This window comes from Sinocyclocheilus grahami, unplaced genomic scaffold (assembly GCF_001515645.1).
Source record: "Sinocyclocheilus grahami isolate Dianchi unplaced genomic scaffold, SAMN03320097.WGS_v1.1 scaffold535.1, whole genome shotgun sequence".
In the NCBI taxonomy this organism is placed as follows: domain Eukaryota; kingdom Metazoa; phylum Chordata; class Actinopteri; order Cypriniformes; family Cyprinidae; genus Sinocyclocheilus; species Sinocyclocheilus grahami.
In genome coordinates, this window is record NW_015505714.1 from 1,639,944 (window position 1) to 1,664,918 (window position 24,975).

General features: G+C 37.8%; 1 protein-coding gene across 1 annotated transcript in view; it reads left to right on the forward strand.

Moving 5' to 3' along the window:
• The window catches only part of LOC107555500 (SET-binding protein-like), an 89,021-nt gene extending 68,999 nt beyond the window's left edge, over nucleotides 1-20,022 (forward strand). The window contains exons 3-4 of the mRNA XM_016238324.1: nucleotides 9,188-12,533; nucleotides 16,397-20,022. Of these exons, the coding sequence (XP_016093810.1) occupies nucleotides 9,188-12,533; nucleotides 16,397-16,905 (3,855 nt within the window). The 3' untranslated portion in view covers nucleotides 16,906-20,022. The remainder of the gene's footprint in view (nucleotides 1-9,187; nucleotides 12,534-16,396) is intronic.
• Nucleotides 20,023-24,975: the final 4,953 nt, after the last annotated feature.

Consider the following 24,975-nt stretch of genomic DNA (forward strand, 5'->3'; position numbering starts at 1 on the left):
AGAGAGAGAGAGAGAGAGAGAGAGAGAGAGAGAGACTTTTTTTGAAGGCATCTCGTTCTTTAGTTGAGCTCAGTTTGTAACCTAAAGTTCGGTTTCTAAAATTAATTAAAGAGGTCAGACGTAAATGTAACTTGTGTAATGTGCTCTGTCATTTAAAGATTTTGTTTAGTACTAAGATTTCATTCAAGGGGTGGGTATCGCAATCATAAGTCCCGCCCTCTAGATAAAAGCTAATCATTAATTGGTAAAGTCATCAAATCACTGCAACTGCTGATAGAAATTTTTGGTTGCCATAGAAACATTCACTGAGATACACGCTTGGAACTGCACGTGGACTAGCTAGATCAACTTGAAATATACAGGTTTTTTAATGCTATTAATGGGACTGTTTTGTCAGATTTTGTTGCATTTTTATTGATTTTATTGAAATATATTGGCAAGCGAATAACATGAAATGAAATTTCCCCTTTAAGTAGTTTTATTAGTGTTGGTCATTGGTAATTGTGCTACTCATTTCCCAATATTTTACATTTAGATTATCTTTGCCATCATCTAATGATTACAAGTTCATCTTTTAAAATACTAATGATTCTACCGTTAAATGCAATTTTAAGCAAATCTCAAAATGAATATCCTTTTTTTTTTTACACTGTACATTTAAAATGTTGAAAGTCACTTGTAGCATTTAAAAGGATTGAATTTTAGTTTGTAGTGCTTTATTCTTATTTATTGAGATAAATTATCTTAGAATAACATCAAACTTGACTTATACATATTGGCCAGAATATCAATGCATCTCTAATATTAGTAGATGCTTCCTGATACAATACAGATTGTAATACATTTAGCCAAATTCAGTGTACAGCACTGTATATCATAAATAATATGCACACATAAAATAAGAATCTAAAGTATTAATGCAATATTGTGAGAAAAAGATAAAGAATCGTATTTGCAAGAGTCAATTAAAAATGAATGAGTAATGATCTTGCTAAGGTTCCTGTTTGTCATATGTATATTTTCATTAGCACACGCTGATCATCAAAACTAAGCATTTCTTAGTTTTGTCTTTCTGCATGGCTAGAGCTGGTGATTTACTATCTGTCTTGCTAATGGTGTTTAGTCTGGTTGTATCTGATCAGGCAGGTGAGCAGTGGCCGTCCATACTTATCAAGAAACTTTCACCTACCCAGATTAAATGCTTACTCCCGTCAGCAGAAAACATCCAGCTCAAATTTGCATAAATGTCCACTTACAGTGAAAGTCCAGGTTTTGAGTTGTAGATAATGGAAGTGAGCGAGGTATGGTTTTCATCAGGCCTTTGCTCCTCACTCTCCCCCCATACACTTGTACCGCCGCACCACTCTCTCATTCCTGCGGTGCATTCCACAAACACTAGAAATGCCAAATGGAGGAATTCTTCATCTGGATAAGGGGATTTAGTGAAGTGATCTATTGTAAACAGTCTGAGACTGATTGAATTTCTGAAAGCACTGGGGTGATGACATAATGAGCTCTGGCTGTATGCCACAAAGTGTGTCAACTGCATGATATTGAAATACATCAAAATGTAAGGTTGCAGTGCACTTACTGAAGCTCATACTTTGGTTTAGGAATTTTTTAAAACCCCTCATCCTGAGTTTTAAACTTCATAATCTGTCATGAATCGTGGTTTGTTGAGGAGATGTGTTATTTCGTAAGTTTGGGGTCAATAAGATTATTTTTATTTTTGAAGGAAGTTAATACATTTATTCAACAAGGATGCGTTAAATACAGACATTTATAATTTTACAAAAGATTTCAGTTCCAAATAGGTGCTGTTCTTTTGAATTTAGGATTCTTCCAAAAAAAAAAAATGTATCAGTTATAAGCAGCACAACTGTTTTTAACATTGATAATAAGAAATGTTTCTTGAGCATCAAATCAGCATATTAGAATGATTTCTGAAAGATGATGTGCACTGAATGACTGATGAAAATTCAGCTTCAGCTCATAGGAATAAATTGCATCTTATACAGTATATTAAAATATAAAACCGTTATTTGAAATTGTAATAATATTCCGCAATATTAATGTGTTTACTGTACTTGATCAAATAAATGCAGGCTTGGTGAACATGAGACTTCTTTCATAAAAAAAAATAAAAAATCTTGTCAACCCCAAAATGATTTTTGAACACTACTTTTGTAAGAGATGTGATTTTCACTTATGAAAAGTGCCTAGCATAACACTAACAACCACGCTGTACCATCTAGCATCATGACAGTGTTTTGTACAGACAGGCGCCACTCACATTTCTACGAAAAAATATAAACATTTTTGCAGATTTGCATTAAATGCATCACACTAAAGCAGGTCTAAAAATGTACAAAAAATCTTCATATGTATAAACCATTGAGCATTAAAGCTTTGGTGTAATTAATTTGCCTTGTTATTGTGAAGCTCAATTCCTGAACTTTAGCAGTAAACAAACATCGTTTATGCCACATATGGAGGTTAGTCATAAACCCTGAAGAGGAGATTTGCAGACTGAACGCAGCTGTGGAAAGACATTAGTCACGGAGCTGTGTGATTCCTGCTAATGACCCCTGCTGACTGCTCTCATTAGTGCAGGTGGAGGATACTTCATTTTACTGACGCCCTGCTCACCGTGTTGCCTCATTTTTTTAAAGAAGGGACTAAAAACCCCTTTCTGTCTGTAAATATTTTGATTTCAATTAACAGTTTCTGTAGGACCAGTGAATCTGCACATTTTTTTTGCAGGCGATGGAAGACGTTGAGCAATAGAGCAGTCAGGACTTTCGAGCCAGCACACTCTGCTACTTAATAAATCCATTGGTAAACGTCTGTGTATTGTGAGTCTATTTGTCATTGTGAGTCTGCCCCTCTCTGTACCTTGGCCATAAACCAGTAAGGCAGCACTCAATGGATTTCTTATTATCACTTGAGCTGCTGTTAAGAGTGGATTGGCTTCGAAAGCAACCATTAAACGACACAGATGTTTCTAGAATCTGAGTGTCTTCAGTTGTTGGCATCTGACTCATGGCAGGATGGCATCAGAATACCGCTACATCCTATTATCCTCTATTCAGCCTCTGAACCGCCACAAACGTTTCATTATCCATTCACGTATTCATGCGGCATCTCTGCTACAAACTGGGCGCTCTGTTTAGTTTGTGCCAGATGCATTGTTAAGGAGCTTTACGTATCCGTTGACATTTCATAATGGGCCTCAGAATGAGCCCATTTTTTCCTCTCGTTCTTTGCCCGTTAACAGCCATCGTCCAGGTGGGTCTTCTTTGAAGATGGAGGAACTTGCACATATTGTGACGAGTGAAAAATACCGATCGTTGCTATCGTGGCAACCGATAGACACGCTCGGGGAGGAGGGTGGTCGGGATACTTTCTTTTATTATCTCTGCGGCGACGCTGGCAGTTTTATCTCTTATATGTTAGCGGCAGATTGAGCGCTCTGCCGTTGCTGCCTACGGTCTGTTAATCAGTCAGTTTCAAGCAGGGCGGATGAGTTCAGAGGGCCTGGTGGGACTGCTCATAATTAATTATTCGCCACACCAACAAACACAGAGTGTGACTGGAACTTTAAAGCCAGTTGCGGTGATTACGGAGGCTAATAGTATTAAAAGCCAATTTAAGAGATGAGAGAGTACTGCAGTGTAGCCAATGAGAAAGAAGGGCTCGTTTGTGTTTGACCCTCTCCTCCAATCAATCTAATTCATCACTGAAAGCATTAGACTTAGAGAGTGCGAAATTGAAATGGCTGCTAATTGTTTCTTTTGTCAAATAGCTCATTGTCATGCTAATTCTGATATATTAGCAAAGAGTGATGGTGGCGTAAACCAAAAGTTAAGCGTAAACCATTCCTCACCTGCTAATGAGAAGTGTCGAAAGTTGAGTTAAATGGTGCAGTTTATTTTTTTCAGAAAGCAGTAGATCGGCAGTTGAACCTAATGTTTGCTTGTTTTCAAATATTATGTACAGTGAAATTAATGTATTATAGCCCTGACTGTATCTCAACTATACCGTGTGACCTTAAAGTCACATGTGGCCTATTTATTTTTGAATGCATGTTCCTGTGCTGTATGTGAATGATTCATGAAAAAATGTCTTCATTGTCTTTATTCAAAGTCAAATAACTTCCTTTCAAACTACTTTTCTGTTGACGTCACAGGCATTGTGGGCTAATGGATAAACCTTAGCCAATAACCAAATGGCTGTTTAGGCATTGTTTTAGCAGACTCTAGTATATAACGTTGGATAAAAGCACTTTTTTCCTCATTGAATTCTTGCTTTCATTCTGTTGGCAAGGCTTCAGAATTTTACCAGATGGTGGCATTTTCTCAGGTTTGGCCTATAAAGCAAATACTCACTTTTTTCCTGTTTTCTGCTTTTGCTCTATTATAGATCCAATTGGATAAATTATGCAGCTATAATTGTGTGCCTGTGTTGGTATGGATGTCAGAGTGTGGTTTGTACTGAATGTCTGTACTAAAAAATTGTGTGTGGTGTGTGTGCACCTGTAATATTTGAGAGAGAGAAATTACACTGCTGAGTACACCAACAAAATATAACTAAAAACTAAATCTTATTCAAAGCTTATTTTTTGAGATATCAACATCAAATTTGGAACACAACTTATTTAGATTTAGGGCTTTGATTTTCTAGCAATTTATGAGTTCAGCATGTTTTAGAAAATATAAATCTTATGTAAAAAATGTGCTCATAAATCGTTTTCATAAATTAAAACTACAACTTTTTTTTTTTCACTTTTTTAAAAACTTTGTTACCTCAACAATAATCTGACAAGGGTCTTATTTAAAATGAGACCTTAATGAAACGTAAGTCTGTACTTCCAAGCTTCAAATTTTTATGACAATTATTTGACAATCGACAATCAACCTCAGAGTAACTTTTGTAAGTTGACGCACAAGGGTTAATTCAGAAATAAATGTGACCCTGGAGCACAAAACCAGTCTTAAGTCGCTGGGGTATATTTGTAGCAATAGTTAAAAATACATTGTATGGGTCAAAATTATTGATTTTTCTTTTATGCCAAAAATCATTAGGAAAGATCATGTTCCATGAAGATATTTTGTAAATTTCCTACTGTGAATATATTAAAACTTATTTTTTGATTAGTAATACACATTTGCTAAGAACTTCATTTGGACAACTTTAAAGGTGATTTTCTCAATATTTAGATTTGTTTGTATCTCGACCAAATATTGCCCTATCCTATTTATTCAGCTTTTAGATGATGTATACATCTCAGTTTTGAAAAATTTACCCTTATGACTGGTTTTGTGGTCCAGGGTCACATATATGTCATTAGGGAAGTAGTATGAATTGCATGTTACTAACATTTATTTGACATTAATGTTCATGTTACACGTAGCCTAAGCACCAATAATTTGCATGTTATTATATATCTTTAACAAATTCAAGCCTCAGCAAATGATACTTCAAGTGGAAGCAATATGTGCCCATATGGAGACAGTGAGGGAAAAGCCACTGTAACTTTATACAGGCTGCTTGTATAAAGTGTGTTATGTCATAAAGATATTTGATCCGTTGATTTATCATGAGACTTAATTAAAATTTCTGTTACAATTATGAATCTTTTATGAAGCACTTAAAACACTCTTGATAACATTATTAAATCTTTTAGATTTGTGACAAGCAGTTAAATACATGGTTTCAGAATCTAGGATTATCAGACAGTTCCACTCTATTGACTTTCCTACTTGATTGAACTGTCAAACTAGTGGACATTTTGCCTGTCCTAGGATGGATTTAAAGTTGCCTTAATTCCTGTAACTAGAGCTAGATTTTCCAGATCAGGTGATTGACACACTATCCAGGTGTGTGTTGTCCTCATCCGGGTGTCACATTACCCAAGGTACTAACCAACTAACCAATTCAGAAAGTGTTACTGAGACCTGTTACAAAGGCTGTAATTTGACAAATTAGCCCTGTGGCTAGCACACTGCCATTTGGTCAGAAAACAAAGCTGGCCTGCTGTCATGTTAATCGAACTATAAAAGCTTGTGGGATTGCAGGGATTACATGAATGAAATAAATGACCTCTCACAGTATTGCATTTGTGCTGTGCTGGTTGCAATTTGTGTAGCAGCTCTGCTTCTACAAGCTGTGTTGAGTGTTATTGCATCGTTTGTCAACGTTTGGAAGTGTCTGAACTTCCAGAGTCACGTCAAGCTGTCTTGATCCAGCATCAGACTCGCGACCTGCTCATCTGTCAGTCTGAAAGGCATACAGTGAGCTCTTGCACCAGGACAGGCAGGATTTAGTGGAGGGTAGAACGAGTTTGGCCGGGTATCAGTCGGGCAAAGTTGCATGTTTGGCCTGCTGCGTTTCTGTCTATTTTCGGTGGCTCTGACTCCTAGTATCCCATGGTTACCAAACACACAAGAGGCCAATGAGGTTTGGCTGGCCAATTACCATGGCGGTGATGGAGGGGGAAAAAATGAAGAGAACAACAAGAGCTAGCAAAAAAATGGAAGGGAAAAACGGGGGTATCAAGGGCACTGTGAGGATGCCAAACCTAGCTTATTATCATGCAAGGGACTCTGTAATCTCGGCTGCCTTCTTTCTGTCTGTTTATCTGGTCTGAGACTCACTCGTCTCCTACAGTTCTGGGCTTTGAGTGCAATGGTGTCCGCCAGGATTTGATGCCTACTGCGCCAGACTGCCCAGTGGCCCTGCCAGAACTGCTGCACTGTTTACAACAGATAGGAAGTGCTCATTAGAGGGCTCATAAGTCATTTATGACTGCAGATATTTTTATTATTCGGTGAGGGACTCACCATCAACACATTGACACAATATGCTGTGGTGTATTTACACCAAGCAATGGCATATTTGTAACGTAAAAAGCTGTCTCCAGCTTCATTCCTCTCTTCTTCTGATTGGAATTCATTTGAATTGTATGTTTGACACTTGTTATTTAAAAAGGAACTCTATTTACATGTCTCATTCGTGTCAGATTACAAATTAGAAGTTATCCTGGTGAAAGGAGTGGAATATGACAGGCAAATTATAAAGATGACAGTTCCTGGTTTTAAGAAAGCTCTTTCCTGTCGCTCTCTTAGACGGATATTGAGTTTCTCAGTGAGTTTGTAGAAAAGCTTTGACATCCTCAATGCCGAGGTTACACCATATCCCCCAGATATTGTTTGGGGGGGGTATAATGCCATTTAGGCAAATTAAAGGGCAGCCAGGAGACTTGGCATTCAACAGCGGAGACTGTATCCTGTGGGCCGGGGGAGACCGCAAATTCCTCATAGGATTACAGGATTAGGAATCTGAAAGGTGATGCAGTTTCTCACAGATGGGGGGAAATAAAAAGGACAAGGCTGGCAGAGGAGCGATCCCTCATTAATGTCTGCTTCCCTTTAATTAAAAACTACTGATTGAATGATATCGGAGAGGATTAGGCTGAGGGGTGACTCCTGAAACACGCACACATGCAAGTCTTCCCAAAGCATGCTGGGATATCTTAGGTGAGGGCTTTGCATGGCAGATAAAAGGCTTGCCTGCCTGGCTCGTTCAAGAGCTGGTGAGAAGTTAAGTGATGCATTCCTCTTGGCTGATTAGAGGAGAAACAAAAAAGTGCTTCCAAATAGTGTGAGAGGTTGGCAGGTCACCATTATAAGGTTTGCCAATGGACTGCATAATTGTCTGTGGTCATTTAACCTGTCAAAGATAGCTCCTGTGGTTCTCGAATTGGTTTTAAGAGCAATACATTAAAAAGACAAAACTAAAGTTCTCCTTCTACCAGATACATCTATGTTGTGTGTGTGTTTTTTTGTTGTTGCATTTTTGGCACTATTATTCATAAAACAGTGGAGAACAGTGAAATTAGGGGGTGATGAGAGAGAAACAGGATTTGGAAATGTTACAAACCAGTTCTGAGCTCCCATTGCCAGGCCCAGTAGGTCAGAGCATATGCACTAGGTAACATGCATTGGCACATCAGAACACCTTAGAAACCGCTTACCGCTGTCCTGAAAACGACCCACAACACCCATGCACCATGGTGGCAAGTTGACACAAAGAGAAGTACCTCAAATTTTCTTCAAAATGTAAAAAATCTGTTTGGCTTTGATTACAAGATTTTTAAAAATTAGTAAAGTCATTCGTTTAATCGTACCTAAAGTGACAATTTTTTAAATAATTTTTAAGTCTAATGTGCTTTCTCTCTGTGGCATATAGTTCAGCTCAGTTCATCTCACTTTCACTGTTGTTTGGAGACAGATCTTTCATCACTCCAGGATGTCATCTTTCAAGGGCACTTACATAAACTCTTCTAAACTATTTTCCCACATTTGTCTTTCCATGCATTTCTTTGGTTTATGTAAGAAATCCTTTCATTCGCTATGCTCTGACCCAAACAAACCAAACTCCAGGAGACTAAATTATCTTCTACTGATGTAATCAAATGGTTGAGTGCCAAAGTAACAACTTATTCCTACAACTTTCTTTAAAGCTCTTTAAACATTTAAATACTCTTTTTACGGTGGTTCTCAGCAGATTTTTCCTCTTCTGTTTTATGCAGTAACATAAATAGATATATGTAGTATTTTCTAAAGGTACATTTTGAATTTGGTCTTTTTGGTCTCTTTCCTGTTGTGAGCCTGTTGAAAACACTGGGACCCCAGATGTAAACTAATCTGAAACCGCAGCATAGACTGTCTTAGCCTCAGCTGCAGAGATCTAAAATGGAAGTTGACCTGCTGAAAAACAAAACTGTGGTTAAACTTCATTACCGCCTGTAGCTGTTAGCTTTGAAAACAGGATGGCTTTACAGAACATATCCTAGTATCAAGTGCTGATCTTGCAATACGTTATTTCTAACAGACCAAACCACAAGTCTCAAAGGCTTGCACAATGGTGCACAGTATTATAAGCTTTCAGTAGGTGTGGCCCACAAGCTGAGAACTTGGCAGCTAAACAGTAGTTTGTTATCAGTAACAACATGTAGGTTCCTAGTTATAGTTTTTTATATGGGGTGTGAATGTTTCTCCGTCAAGTTACCTAGTGTAAGAATATGATGAGCATGTGTAGGTTTACTCCTCAAATGTTTCTTAGTATGAGCTGGATATAATGTTGGTTCGTTTTCTAAGTTATTTCTTTTGTCTTTCACTTTCAGACCTACAAGAGGCCTTATAAACTTATGGATAAAACTGACAACGTGATGATGGATAATGCAAAACCAAAGCATGAGTCTAAAAGCAGTGCCATTCACCACCTTGACTGGACAAAGCCGTTGGATACTGTTAAAAAAGCAGTGTCCCAAGAACATCATAGGACAGAACCAGAATCAAAAAGAGAATCGGCGTGCACCAACAAGAGCCCTTTGTCAGAGCCCAACACCCCATTCTCAAAATCGCAATTTAAAAAGGTTACAGACAGTTCATCTGGAAGTCTCTTTGCTTCTGCCATGTCTTCCCCAAGCACTGACTCACTAGCATTATCTCCAGTTGATACAGCAATGAGTCCCCCAGCTGACTCAAGTCTGTTCTCTTTTAGTAAAGACAGAGGCTTGCAGGAAGTCACTGAGCAAGTTTTTGGGAACATCAAACGTAAATATGTAAGGAAAGACCCAATGAAGGCCTCGACCACGCATAATTTAGGCCTTCAGTGGACCAAAAAGATGGACAGAGATACTGAAAACCAAGATAATGCTAAGGAGAAACAACCATACAACACTGATAAAAGTGAATTTGAGACAGAGGAGCCTGAGAAGTCGAGCAGTAGGCCGGATAATGAGAGTAAGACAACATCAAGCTGTGGCACTCATCATGCAGATGAATCTAGGAGTAAAAGGCGAAGAAACAGAAAAGTAGGTGACGATAACAGCTTATCTGATGCACAAACCACACAGCAAGCTGAGAAGACTGATAAAACTGACCAAGGGTGCACAAAACCTAAAATTACAAAGAAAATAGAATTCAGTGCACCAAAACAATTTGGTGTAAAGTTACAGGAGATTGAGGAAGTCAGTGCTGAGACAGTGACTGATGATGTTGAGATGTTTCAGAATAGACCGAGGAAAACACCAGCTGGGAGACAAAGATCAGTGATTGATGCCGACAAGCAAACAGAGGGTAGGCAATCAAAGGTCAAGGACAGGTGGTCTTATTTAAAGTCCCAGAACTCCTCTCCTCATAAAGACTTGAATCAATCTCTGTCCATGGAAGAGCCCCCCTCTGCCTTCCCTATTACCCCATCCAGCCCACTCTACACAAACACAAACAGTTTAACAGTCATTACCCCAGTGAAGAAGAAACGTGGCCGGCCCAAAAAACAGCCGTTACTTACTGTGGAGACGATTCACGAAGGAACTGCAACAAGCCCTGTTAGCCCTATTGCCCAAAATTCATCCAGCACTTCAAAAAGGAGAAAGAAGCATAACATGTCAAAATTGGTGCAGTTGGCCTTCAACAAATCCCCTCCGGCACAGCAGTTAAAACTCAAGAAATCAGGTCAAGAAGGTGTCCTTAAAAAGAGGGCACCTAAGAAAATGAAACTGGTCAAGATGCAAAGCATTTTGAATGAACTTTTGACTACTTCTAGTCCTGGCAATCTTGCCTTGAAGTCCAGTGTTCCGGTTTCAAATGCCATGTCAACTGTGGCATCGACAATCGAGGCCCGTTTTGGCAAGCAAATCAATGTCAGCAAGCGTGGGACTATTTACATAGGCAAAAAGCGGGGAAGGAAGCCCAGAATTGATCTTCATACCCAGCAAAATGAGCACAAAGCCAGTGATAAGCACCCATTGCCTATTTTTTGTCCATTTGAGAACCCACTAGTGCCTTCTAACATATCATCCACAACCGGAATGCCTTCTCCCAGGGTCATGCATTCCCTTTCTTCTCCCTCTGCAGCAGGTGGGACGGCTCACCCTGCCACCACGGATACCAGCCAACATGACCTGAAGACAATGCCAAATCTACAACCTATCAGTGCATTGCCCACGAAAATGTACAAGGGCTTGCTTAGTAGTAACTGGAAGCTGTCTCCCCCAAGACTAATGGCCAACTCACCATCCCACCTGTCCGAAGTGGCTTCCATTAAAGAAGTCACCCTATCTCCAGTTAGTGAGTCCCACAGTGAAGAGACAATCCCTAGCGATAGTGGAATAGGCACTGACAACAACAGCACATCAGACCAGACAGAGAAAGGCCCGGCATCCCGCCGGAGATACTCATTTGATCTTTGCAGTTTTGATGCCACTGAGACCGCTATTTTAGAGGCAAAAAGCAAAGCAGCGAGGGGGCACTTCCAGAAGTGTGTGACTGGAGTCGCTGTGGAAAATTTCTTTGCTCAGGAGAGCCTGAAGAAGCAGAAACATCGGAGGAAACGCAAGGCCCTCCAGAACCGGGACGACCTGCAGTTTATGGCTGACCTCGAGAATCTGGTTAGCAAATTCCAGTTGTTCCGAATCTCCCACCGCAGCTACAAGTTCTACCATGAGAATTCCTATCCCAGCATCTTCCGTCTCAACTTTGACCAATACTATCCTATGCCATACTATCCCTACGACCCTGTGCACTATCTTCGCAGGAGCTCTGATAAGTCAAAGAGGAGGCGTGGTCGGCCAGCCAAGTCAAACGAGCCAATATCAAAGATGCCTTTCATTCAAGGGTTTGGCTGCACAGTGCCCAGTGGCAATTACTATGCACCCTACGCGATGCCTTACACATCCATGCCTCTTGCCACAAGTATGGTAAACATGGGCTATTACGGTCAGTACCCTTCACCCTTGTTCTTATCTCATGCACTTGGATCTTCAGCCTCTCCATTCATGAGGCCACCAGTCCCTCCACCAAAGTTCCACCCTGGTGCGTCCTCTAGTCTCGCTGCTCCTAGCAGACATCGAACGAAGAATATGCCACATGAGATGCCTTCATCTAGAATGAGTGACTCTCATCACCCTTCAAGCAGCTGTTTGGGAAGCGCCTGTCTCCACAAACGCAAGCACAAACATAAGTACAAACATAAAGAGGATCAGTACATCCCACAGAGGGAGAACCTCTGTGAGCTCTTCAGTGGAGCCCAGAGTCCTGCCTTCCTCAACCTCTTGAATGAGAGACTTGAGAAGAACTCTCTGTCCAAACTGAAGAACAAGCAAAGAGGCAAGCAAGGCACAGATGCTTCGCCAGAAACTTCCAGGAACTATTTTGAAGTAGACACACTCTCATCATTGTCCTTATCTGACTCTCAGCATTGTAAACGCACTCGAGGAGAGACACTGAACAACTTCCTGAACATCTGCACCAGACAACCACACGAGCGCCTGCGAGCAAGCCAGGACCATTCGCTGGACTCATTCAAGGGGCAGCACTTAGGGGAGGATGATTCTAGTGTTCACATCAGGAGGCATAGCTTGGAGGACTTTGCAGCATACAGAGAAGGAAGCATGGTGTCTTTCCAAGGAGGCAGAGAAGAGAGGGCCGAGCAGATGTACAAGTGCTCCAACACAGCTGTAGCAGGTAAAAATATATATGTCTCCATGAAATGCTTACAGACAAATGCAAGATCCATACAAGATATTGATTCGCTTATTTTTTGTTATAAATGAACATTATGAACATGAACATTTGGTTTACCAAGCTTTGATTAGTTGGATGCAAGTGAAATTATGTTCGGCTATTAAATACAAAATGTAGAGAAACAAATGTGCTTTCTGAACACTTTGTATTCTGTTTTCAGTACATCTGGCAAGCAAAGTGTAATGCATGGATGGAGACAACTATAATTCACAAATTTCTCTTTCCTCCCTTTTCGCCCCTGCCTGCCAGTGTTTTGTTCTTAGAGATATATTATTCACACGTTTTGATTTATATTCTACAGACATGCAATAAAAAAACCTTGCCTCTTGTTAAAAGAGCTGGAGAGAAGCCAGAGGTTTAATGAATCCAGTCTACTCCACTGAAGGGGAATTGCAAGCCCTAGGCACAGTTAGATTACATTTTCACTCCCCTAGGGGAACTATGAGGATGACTCACAATTCTGCCTGCTACCACCCACCTCCATGAATTAACTCAATGCTTCAAAGAGCTAGTTTGTTGTACTTAAACAGAGAAATATGACATCCCACCTAAGTCTACATCTGTGTTTATTTCAAAGAACAGATTTAGATAAGCATGTTTTGACAGAACTGTTTTTTTATGGCAGTCACATTTTTTGCCAGTGGCATTATAGCTAGCCTGCAATAAATTGCAGCAAAATGGGGTTTTTATATGCTCAAATTTGCATTTAAGGTCACATCTAATTTACAATTAATTAGTTCTATTTGCTACGGATTCATGGCATGACGACAGCACCTTTTTTTTATAATAAGGCTATTAATCATTGTAATGGGAGTGTCTAGTTTGGAGCAGATGTTTTTTCATAAAAGCATTATATCTTGTTGCCTAACTTTACTATGTCCCAATCAAAGATAGATAGATAGTAATATATTACATGATATTTTAACAATTAATTATGTGTGGGTTCTCATAGGTACATTCCACAAAAAATAAGGTGATGTAAAATGCTAAATAAATGTCTTCATTAGAAATATCACCCTTTGACAGGCTCTTGAAAGTAATTAATCATACATCAGTGAACACATATGGTATGGATTGAAATTCTGACGGGGCTCTCAATGTACAGATAAACTCTCTAAACCCTCAAGTACTGCTCACTGCAGAGCCAAATGACCTCCAGCTCCCCCTCTCTGGTTGTCCAGCTCCACCTCTGTGTGAACTAATGGGTGGAGTTATGTTTAGCGATAGGGTAAGGGGTAGGGTTAGGGAGTGGTTGGGTGTCTAGCTCCACCCATTACATCCAGGAGGTGGAGCTAGAGCTCCAGCCCCTCCCATTCGGCTCTGCAGCGAGCACCCTCTCTAAACCCTCTTTATGTAAGGCAGGCTTTAATGTAAAACTTAATGCCACTCATTTGCTAGCACAGGAATTACACAAAGGATTTGCCTTTGATCGTACTGGTATAGCGTTTCATCTTTCTTTACACTGCACTTAGACTCCAGCAAGCAAGAAAACTCCTATTAAAACCATTACTAATGCCAGTGGATGATGAATTTTCAATCAGGTCTGCACCCACATTTGCTTAACAAGGATTTTGTGTATTAAATGTGAGTAGCTTGCCTTGACAGTCGACTAGAGAATTTGCAGGAACAAAAAAATGTGATCTTACACCACTGTATTTTTTTCGTAAATCGCTTACCTCTGAACTGTGGAATTTGGTTGCCATGGCAACAGGAAGTAGGCCTCCACTACTGTGTAGAGCGGAGCTGTGGGGACAGTGGCAAGGCAAGTCCATAAATTGCTGCCTCTAATGAAAACATTGTGCACAGGATGCAGGTAGAGGTTTCAGGGAATAAATGAGTTGTCACACTCCCTTTGAAAATGAATGTCTCTGTCCAATGATTTGTTGGCACTTGGGAAGACTCTGCAAGTTTCCCAGTGATAAACTGAGGCCAGAGAGGGAAGGGCTCATGTTTAGTCAGGCACACATTTTACTTTATTGAAACCAAATGGGCTGAAGGAGCCCATGCACAGCTGGTTATAGTGACCCATGCACTTTTTTTTAGCATGCATCCAAAATAGCCCTGGTGAGCTTCAATTAAATTATATTATTAAAATTGATCAATATAGATATGCATTGTTTAGGAAGTGTGGTTGCTATTTGATTTAACAATGCACTTAAATGCTAAATGAGATATTTGTGGATGGATTTTGAATTATTATGGAGCATATCCTGTTTTTGGGTTTGCACAGGTGCACTCTTATGACAGTCTTAAGAGAAACCTGGAAATGCATAGAACGCCACTGATCTCAAACATTGTCCACGATTACAGCTCTTGTTTGTTTTCATGGAAACCTACCAGATGGAGTGGCAATCAACAAGAAAAGAGAAAAAGAGACCTCTCCAGAGATATGAAAGACGTGCAGGAGAGATCTTAGATGTGGAACACACATTTTAGGCAGCTTTAGGCTGTCTGAACTCATTTCAAACAAGGCTGCCAGAAACCCAGCATTTCCTCTGATCTGGGCTTCCTTCCAAAGCTCCAACGTGAAGTGTAGAGGCAGTAAATTAATCACAAATGTATCTGAGGCCTCATAGTGTATTACTCGCATTTACAGATGCATCTATTCATTGTGAATATGAATGCTGACTATATTTACTGATAGACTGATAAGTGGGAGGTTCCTGATGTTTCCTTATTATGTGCATGGATGCAGTTATTCACATATCAAGTGTTAAGTGAGCTGTTGCTTCACAATCTTCTCCCCTTGTGGGGCATTTTTCACGTGTTTGCTTATTAACGCTTCGCTCTGTTAGACTGACAGCCGATAATGATAAACTGCATGACTCAACAAGCTTGGCTGTATCAATTGCTATCAGATCTGTATATACAAGAATATTTATACACCAGCTAATACAAATTAGAGTGTTGACACATTGGATTGTCACATCATTAAGCACAGAAGAAAGTTTGTCTCTCTCGGTCTGGCTGCATACGTCATGACTCACTCTGGGGTCTTGAATTTACTTCAGAAATATCACTGCTTCAGCTAGCAAGATGATGTGCGAATCAATTATATTATAACAAACGACTTGCCAAGTGTTTACCAGGCTGGCTTAGCACATTTTTCACAATCAGTGTCTCATTTTAGCTAGAGATGGGAACCATAAAGAATTTTATTATTTCAGTTCTGATTCCTCTTTAATGATTCCAGTTCCTTAATAGTTCCATTAATGATTCTTTTAGTACTTTTAGGGACTAAATATTTGGAACAAAGAAATGCAATTCTGTTGCCAAATGATGAGATAATTGTAATAATACATTATTTTTAAAAAAGGTTCTTGCAAAAGGACTTTTAATGGCTTTTTAAATATATTTTTAAAAGACAGGCAGTATTAATGAAGTCCAGTAACTGTCCTTAACTACATATTGAAGAATACTACACACATACTGACAAAAACATACAAAATGATGTATCTATAATGACACACTGTCAAATGAACAACCAATTACAGATTAAAATCTAACAAGTAGTTGTAAAAGCTGTATGTGTTTGATTCTTTAAATAGTCATTCATTAGAGCCATTTATTTGGGAGTCACAACTGTGCTGTATATTTTGTGCGGTATTAGCAATGTTGCTGTGTCATTGAATAAGAAATGCAGGAAACTTGAGTATTTTATTTTGTTGTTCCAGAAGCGAAAACCGTTAATGAAACCAAACTTTCAGTCATTCAGCTCTAATATTGTTTTTCAAAACAGAACTGGTTCTGAATAAGCATTAGCTTGTCTTTCTCATTTATTTCTTTTGTCCATTCCTCGCCAGACCCCAGTTCCTACAAGAGGAGGCACAAGCGCAAAGAAGTGGAGGAGATCCAGTGTGACGTGCAAAAAATGTGTGCCTTCTCCAAGATCCTCACCACCAAGAAGAACCTGGATCACGTCAACAAGATTCTGAAAGTCAAGAGGCTTCAGAGGCAAGCCAAGACAGGGAATAACATGGTGAAGAGACGCAGAGGGAGGCCGAGGAAGCAGCCGCTTTCTCTCGAGGAGGGATTGCTGGGTCAGATGCCAGTTCTAGAGAAGTGTGTGGATCTTCCTGGGAAGAAGAACCTTCACACTGGTCTGGTTCCTGCTCAGCTTGAGTTCTCCAATCACGACTCCATCACAGATGCCATTGAGTCAGTGGTACACATGGCCAGATCCCAAACCAACACGCTGTCCACGCAAGGAGGCAAGCACTGGCACAAAGTTCAGCCGGAGCTCCAAATCGAGCGCCCAAACCGCAAAGGAAGAGGGAACAAGAGAGAAGAAGCTACTCTCACCTCACATTAGAGAAGTCATGACAGTGCACTGTGAGTTAGCCTTGTGCTTGGGTCTTTGTATGGTTTTTTTTCCAGTTTGTTTTGATCTGAATCTACTGACACATTTTGATGGGCATTCGCTGAGAATTTGGATCATGGTTGTGGTCTAAAAAGCTCCGCTTTCAGTTTGTACGATTCTGTCGCATACTTTTTTATTGGTCTCAAGGAGACAAACTGAACTTTTACTCTCCCAAAGCCCATAAACATGAGGATGTTGAAACTATGGCTGTAGCCATAATCTACCAGCGCATGTAAATGGACTTCAATGACAGTACTGTGCACTTTTTTTCTTTCTCGTTTTTCGTTTCACTCAAGCACAAAGCACAGATCTTCTGGCAAAGGTTGATTTCGAACAACAGGTCACCGGTAACTCACTGCTAACACATGCTTACATAGGTTTGCCTGCGCTCAGGTGTGTTTCAGGCATGAACTAATGGCAATACTTTTGGATGAAACCCTTTTCAGTGGTGTTTTGATGGCTATAATTTCACTGTACATAGCAACATATTCTACTAACATTTCAAATTCAAAGTATTTTAGATCTACCTATACTGTCAGCATATCAAATTAAAAACCATATAAAGTTTCAAATGTTTTTTTTTGTTCTGTTTTTAACCAAATAGAAGTAGAAAGCTTGTTCAAATGGAAAAACAAAACATATTTAGTCGTGTAATCTTAACGAAGTGGAATCACTGCAGATCGAAGGCTTGTTGATGACACAGGACATCAAAACACATGCCAGTAGTTCACAACAGGCTCAATGAAAAATGCTACGGTTGCATTTAAAACCAACAAAGCACTTATTTCTTTTCTTTCTTTTTTGTAGAACACGTTTGAGTGGGCTGAAGTTGTACAGTGTCACAGTTGGTTTTTCGCTTTAAATAATAGTCAGCATCTGGATGATATTTTCATTATTCGAGTCGCCTTCTCCAGAGTCTCTTTGAGAATGTGCCTGCTCTTGTTAACTAAACAATAATAGTATGTCTATATACCTGTCAGTATTACATATCCACATGACCAAAGTTTCAGTGTAGTCGTGTATCATAGGATAGATCGGTTTCGGTTTAACCGCTTGTGTATTTTACTATGAATGGTGTGGTGGTGTGCTTATTTGTCGATTAGTCATTTGGAAAAATAAACCAGAATGTACACTGAAGACTATTTAGGTGATCGTCCTGAACATAAGACATCACAAACTAATCAAATGCATGTCCTGTTTTAGACTCGAGTTACACTGATACAAGCGATTTGGAAACAGGATAGATTTGAATGTGGTCCTAATTTGAATAGCTTTCCATTTGTTAATGATTTCTTGGTTTATCCATATATGTGCCTTATGTTTGTCTATAAATCCATAACATGTTCAGGTACTGGAACACATAATGGCAAGATATCAGTCTAAAATGTACATAATAGTTTGCAGCCCTGGTTGTAATGTGTTCATCATCTTCACAGGTCTCGCTACAGTATAATATAGGCTTCATTTTGACTATATACATATATTTATATGCATAAATTTACAGTTCAGTGAGCAGACAGCACATCTAGTACACCTGAAGACACTCAAAATATCTCTCTAACCAAACCCACGTAGGGTTTTTAACATGAATACATGCTTATTTACTATGCATCAGGTTATTGCTGTGAATCCACTGACGCATAACTCTTTAGCATCGACTCTTTTGTAAGCTTTCTGTTAAATGAAGTGGTCTTACTGAAATTTGAAGTCTGAACCGTTCAAATGAATAGTGCTAAATCTTTTGCAATTCTAGACATTGTGTAGGGGAGGAAAATCAGCCTCTAAGCAGTGCAGCCTTAATCAAATCTTCAATTCAACATGTTGTCCCCTGTAAATAGTCTACCATCTGTAGGTTGCTGTGAATCATGCCTAAGGGTCATGTCAATATGTTGCACTCACAGTTGTCCAAAGTAGGGCACATATAGTTGCTGAACATGCCATGAACCATTCTGTCCTTGTGATAATTTGCAGTGCATTAAAGCTAAATAAAAATAATATATGCCGGCAGCTATTTGCCTCAGCCAGTTGTACTGGACCTTTTGTAGGATGCGTCCATTTGCGCTGGTTCCGCTAAACACCTGCGAACATTTGCCAAAAATGTTGACCTTTTATTAGTGCTTTAAGCACCGAAAAGCTATGTTTTAACACAAAATGTACACCGTAGCAGTTTTCTGAAACATGATTATAATAGGTTAGTCAAACATGGCTTTGGTAACAAGGCCTGGCAGCTCAAATTTGCTCGGCTTCTATGGTTTTTAAAATGCCAGATATATTTTCTCCACCAGCTGATAAGTGGTGCCTTGTGAAGTTAAGTGTATTTTTTTATGTTCCTGCTCCTAAACGACAATAGCGACTTTGTGTCGAGTAAATATTACCGAGGTCACCGAGAGAATGTCATCCACTCAAATGTAGTGTCGTATTTTAGTTTGTATCGCTATTAATGAAGTTATAATGAAGTGAAGTGTTAATCGAAAGTAATATTCCTAACGAGGACACAACAGAAGCTCTTATCGCTCTCTAAATTCATACATATGGTGTTATGACAATTTTGATTTCTGTATCTGCATGCTCTATTTGATTGTATGCATACAAATTTTGAAGAAGTCAAGCGGTATTGAATTTCGATTTGAATAAGATCTTATACATTGTTTGATATGTTTTTTTGTAATGGATTTTAAATTCATAAAGCATTTTGTACATTGTATGGATATTAAAAATAGCAAATAATGGACGTATATAGAAAATAATAAATACTGATATACACAAACATATGCATTGTACATAGAATGTATGTATACACATTCATGTTTTGTGTAACTGTGTATACAGACATGTTTATAAATACAAGTACTAGCCTGTACATATGTACATACATATAAGCTTGCATGTGTTTGGTCATGTTTGCCGTTCATGATCTTGTAGTTTTATTTTTTTATTTCTTCTTTTTCTTACTGTAAAGCTCATTTTGTGCAGCCATCTCCGGTGAGCAGTATTGAGCACTTAAAATACAGTTGATCTTGTTCATGTCATTCATTGTGCAAAAAAAATAAAAAAATAAATGAATTTATCGAGAGCTCACTTCAGTTTCTTTGCCTTTTTTGCATAGTTGTTGACATTACAGCTGGGTAAAAAATATCGATATCTCGATATTAATTGATTCTCATGTTTACGGAACGATATCGATTCTTAAATCCTAAGAATCAATTATTCTAGCCTGTTTTCAGTTAATGGACGGAACGTCCCATCCAATATATCGCAATAAGCATTGTGCTTTGGTACTTATAATATGAAACAAAGTCTGAGATTTCAAATTCTGTCCATTGTATTACCATATTCAAACAATAAATGCCGTTTTGGCGCTGTTTAATGTGGAGTGACAGATCGCTGTAGCACCTTAATTCAACAGTTTCAGCACAAAATAAACATGACTAAACAGCCGAAGGTAAGTTAAAAGAAAGAGAACAACTTTACAAGCCATATCTTGTCTCATGTAATCACTCAATCAGTGTTTCAACCACGCAAAGGCATCAATAATGGCTTGTAAACAATGTCACGTAACATCACATTTACCTCAGAAAAACATATTCGGTGACCATGAACTCATTAATCAGCTAGAAAAATAAACTGTAGAGATGGGCATTTTGCTATATGCACCATACAACATATTCATTATAAATTTTACTGTTCTTCAATGTTTAATTTATGTTTGAATAAATCCATCAAGATTTTATGACAGCCACCATTATGTTTATATTTTTAAAAAAAACAAATTGAAGTAGAAATATGTAATTGTAACTTTATTTTAAAAACTTCATTAAGTGTAATTTGAACAAATCAGTCAATTTTAGTCAATAGCACTGTACCGGATATATATATCCAAAATAATTGATATTGAATCGAATCGAATCGCAAGCTTGTGAATGAGAATCTAATCGAATCGTGAAATTTGTGTCAAAACCCAGCTCTAGTTGACATGTTAGTCATACTGAGAAAACTATTTTTATTTTAAAATATTTTACAAGCCATGTACACTGTCATTAAGAAATTTGGGGTCAGTAAGTTTATTATTATTAATTTTTTTTTTAATAAAGCATTGATGTCAATGTGCAGTTTAGGAGAGGGAATCCCCACTCATCAAGCTCTACACCTCATACATTCCCTCTCACTGCATTATTACCACACTGCATAGTAGAGATAAATGGATTGGCCCGAATCCCAGCCGTTGGTTGGTGAAGGCAAAGTGAAAAGCATCTAACCATAGGCCTGTGCCTCTGTAAAATTGCTGTTGCCATGGCAGCTGGGTGAACTGCCCAAATATTCCAGTGCTCCACTTGGCTTGAAAAAAATGTCTCATGTCAGGCTGGTGAATGCATAGGAGACTGCTTCTGCAACGCTGCAAAATCTCGTCAATATTACGTGTCGTTACGTGAGACGGTAATTTCTGTTGAAAAGTCATAATTGTGCTTTGAAATAGAAAACAGATGAGAGGGGTCTGGCTATTAGAGGTAATGGGGTGCAGATGATAACGAGGGTTGTTTGTGTGAATCATGTTGGCGTGACTCATCTGTGGCACTGCTATGTGTCGCTCACAGCATAGCCATGTTACCCCTAATTATGTGAGTTAGGACTTGACATAAATAAAAAGAGAAATAAACAAGCCAAAGTCATTTGCTGTTCCGTAACTGTACTTCACTGGATCTGCTTGCGGTCAACGTCTTGACATCGACCGTTGACATGCAGTAAAATGTATGCTATTAGGTACAATTTAAGATTATGTTCCAACTGATCTTCATAGACAAACATAGCAAGTAATTATGAAAATCATTTATTTGATGTTTAATCCCATATTGGACAGAATATGATTTCAAATATAAACAAATAATAGTTTTTCCATCAATATGTATTTAACTGTATGTCCAAATATACAATATATTATTATTATTATTATTATATTTTAATCCATTTTACATTTACCTGAAATGTATTTTAAGTTTGTAAATGTTTAGATGCCCCTTGAACTACATTTTGTAATATATAAGTACATATATTATTTTGGCATTCAAGGCTTAAACATATTTCCTTAAGATGTGCGGTTTGCAACATATAATTGTACAACATATATGGCATATGTTTGAAATTTATTTAACGTTTTATTTTTTTTATGTTTATTTATTAGTTTTATTATCATCATTTTATTTATTTATTTATTTGTTTGTTTTTGCAGTATGAAATAAACCGCAAATAAACAGTCAGGAATTAATTAATTTATGTATTTATTTATTTATTGCAGTATGAAATAAACTGAGTCAGGGAGTATATCTAAATTATAATAAATACATTTTATTTATTTTTTTATATTTGGTTAGTATGAAATAAACAGTGAGTCAGGAAGTATCTCTAAATTAATAATTATTTCAATTCTATTTATATATTTATTGCAGTATGAGTGTGTCAGGAAGTATTTCTAAATAAAGGAATAACTCGTTCTTATGACGTTCAAAGACGACTGGTTTACTGTTCAAATGGATTTGACCCATAGCCTCTCATTATCTGTACTTTTAGACTGAAATGCTTCAGATTTGAGGGTCTGCACAGAAACAGGGCTACGTGAGTCCTCCTGCATACACACATTGCATCAACCTGATTGAAAAACCCTGTAGAAAGCAGAAATATTCTATAGCAAATCACTTCCTCTCCATCTGCCTGCAATTACCTCAGCTTGAATATAGCCTCCTCTCCCACTTGACTCCCTCCCATCTATGATTATTCCTCAAAGCACCACTTACTATTTGGGTTACGCTTCACAATGTGCATATATGTCGCAGGACGCAAAGGATGCTATTCTTTATGATTGGCAACTGGCAGGGTAGCAGCTGCGGTTGCTACGGTGACAGCCTGACTTGCAGCAATTTGGATAGCGAATGAAGCTGTTAGTGTTTTGAGGACTACGTGATGAGGGTTTTAAAACACACTCGCTCCAGAGCCCGTCAGCAGCCCCCTCACTCAGGATTCGTGATTTACATGTCAGAGCAGAGTCAGAATATGATACTATCTCTCTATCTCCCTGGGAAATCTTCATGTATAAGGATGAACGCTTAAAAAATCCCATGAAGACTGTTTTATACCACAGAGAATGTGTGAAGAATGAATGAAATTGAAAGGTGTAAGTTCATGAGAGAAATGAAAATCGGGTGTCTTTGATAGTGCAAAGCTTGTTGATCATCGGAGTGAGTCTCAAACTACCGAATTAGACCCAAAACATCAAAAGTCATAATTCCGTCATAGACAGTATCATAAGACTCACCATCAACCATGAATTTTTTATCCTTAAATCGAATTAAATTTTAATATTATTATTTAATAAAAAATAATAATAAAAAAGGTTGGGTACACTGACTGACCGACGCAATTTAATGTTAGTCCTATAGTTTGATTATTTATATATATATATATATATATATATATATATATATGTATTATATATTATGCATAATGTATATTATATTTATTTTTTTAACTTTATATTGTTATTATATGTGTATATTTTATATATTTATTAATCATTTAAAATATTAGTATTTAATAATACAGCATTAGTGTATATTAAATCATTTATTATTATTATTAGCGTTCCAGGTTACATTTTTATTTGTTTGTTTGTTTTATTTCTTATTATTTTCATAATGCACTTTCATGCCCAGCATCCTGGGTTCAATAACAAGTAAAGCTCAACTGACAGAACTTGAAGCTTACAATTAAAAAAATATAATAATAGTAATAAATTCTTATGTGTTTTTATTACAATGTATTAATCAGTGACATGAACTGAAACATGAAAACAATAGTCGAAATGTGAAATTAAAACCGCCAGTAGGTGGCAGTGACTGTGACCGATTCATTCAAACGGCTGATTCATTCAGGAACAAAGCATTCGACTGTGTTAATGAGTGAATCACTGAATCACTTTTATCAACCGATTCGTTCAAAAAGCTGATTCATTCAATAAGTAAACACCGCCCATTGCTCAGAGACGCAAAACAGTGCTGTGTGATCTTTGTTTGGAACTATTTTCGTTGGCAAAATTGAGCAGATACAAGCAATATTACCTTTAAAATGTAAGTCACCTATTGCTTTTCTGAACTTGTATACATTTATTATTAAATGTGTTATCATGCTGATATCTGCAGAAAAACGGTACTCTTTGTGTGATATAGATTAAGTTAACTATATTAAATTGTATACATATAAAAACCATACAGAAGCATTTTTGCCGTCCATAATTTAGAATGCCTGGAATTTTGAGTTTTAATAGACTAATAAATCAACGTGCGTGCAATCTGTGTGTGATTTTGTGATAGTTTACTTGATAATATCAGATCGTGCATCATTACAACAACACATACCATATTATCACAGAAGATATACTGTATATATCCCACACCCCAGACTCGACTTGAGTGGAAAATTAATCATCCGGCGGTCGTGCGCGCACTTTGGACGTGAGCAAAGGTGTTTTTAATTATGTTTTTTTATAATAATAATTTCAGTTATGGTGACCACTGATTCGTCAAACCTGCTTTCCTGCAGTCCGTGTTCTTCTGACTTCTGACTGTTTTGTAGTAAGTAAAGAATATGCTTCGGAGAAATGTATCAGAGTAAAAGTATACATTTTAATTAGGAAATGTAGTGGAGTAAAAGTGAAAGTTGGCTGAAATATAAAAACTCAAGTAAAGTACAGATACTCCCAAAAAATACTTAAGTACTGTAACAAAGTATTATTATTCTGTTACATTACACTGGTATTAATATGTAATATTTATTTATTTATTTATTTATTTTTTCGCTATAACAGAATGTTAAATAATTAATGCATATTCTGTATATTATTATAATATTTATTTATTAGCTTAATTATTAATTAATAATAATAATAATCATCATCATTTTCATATTATTATTTAATTAAAAAAAACACTGGGTGCACTAGCAAACTGAATATTGTTAAAAATCATGGTTGTAAAA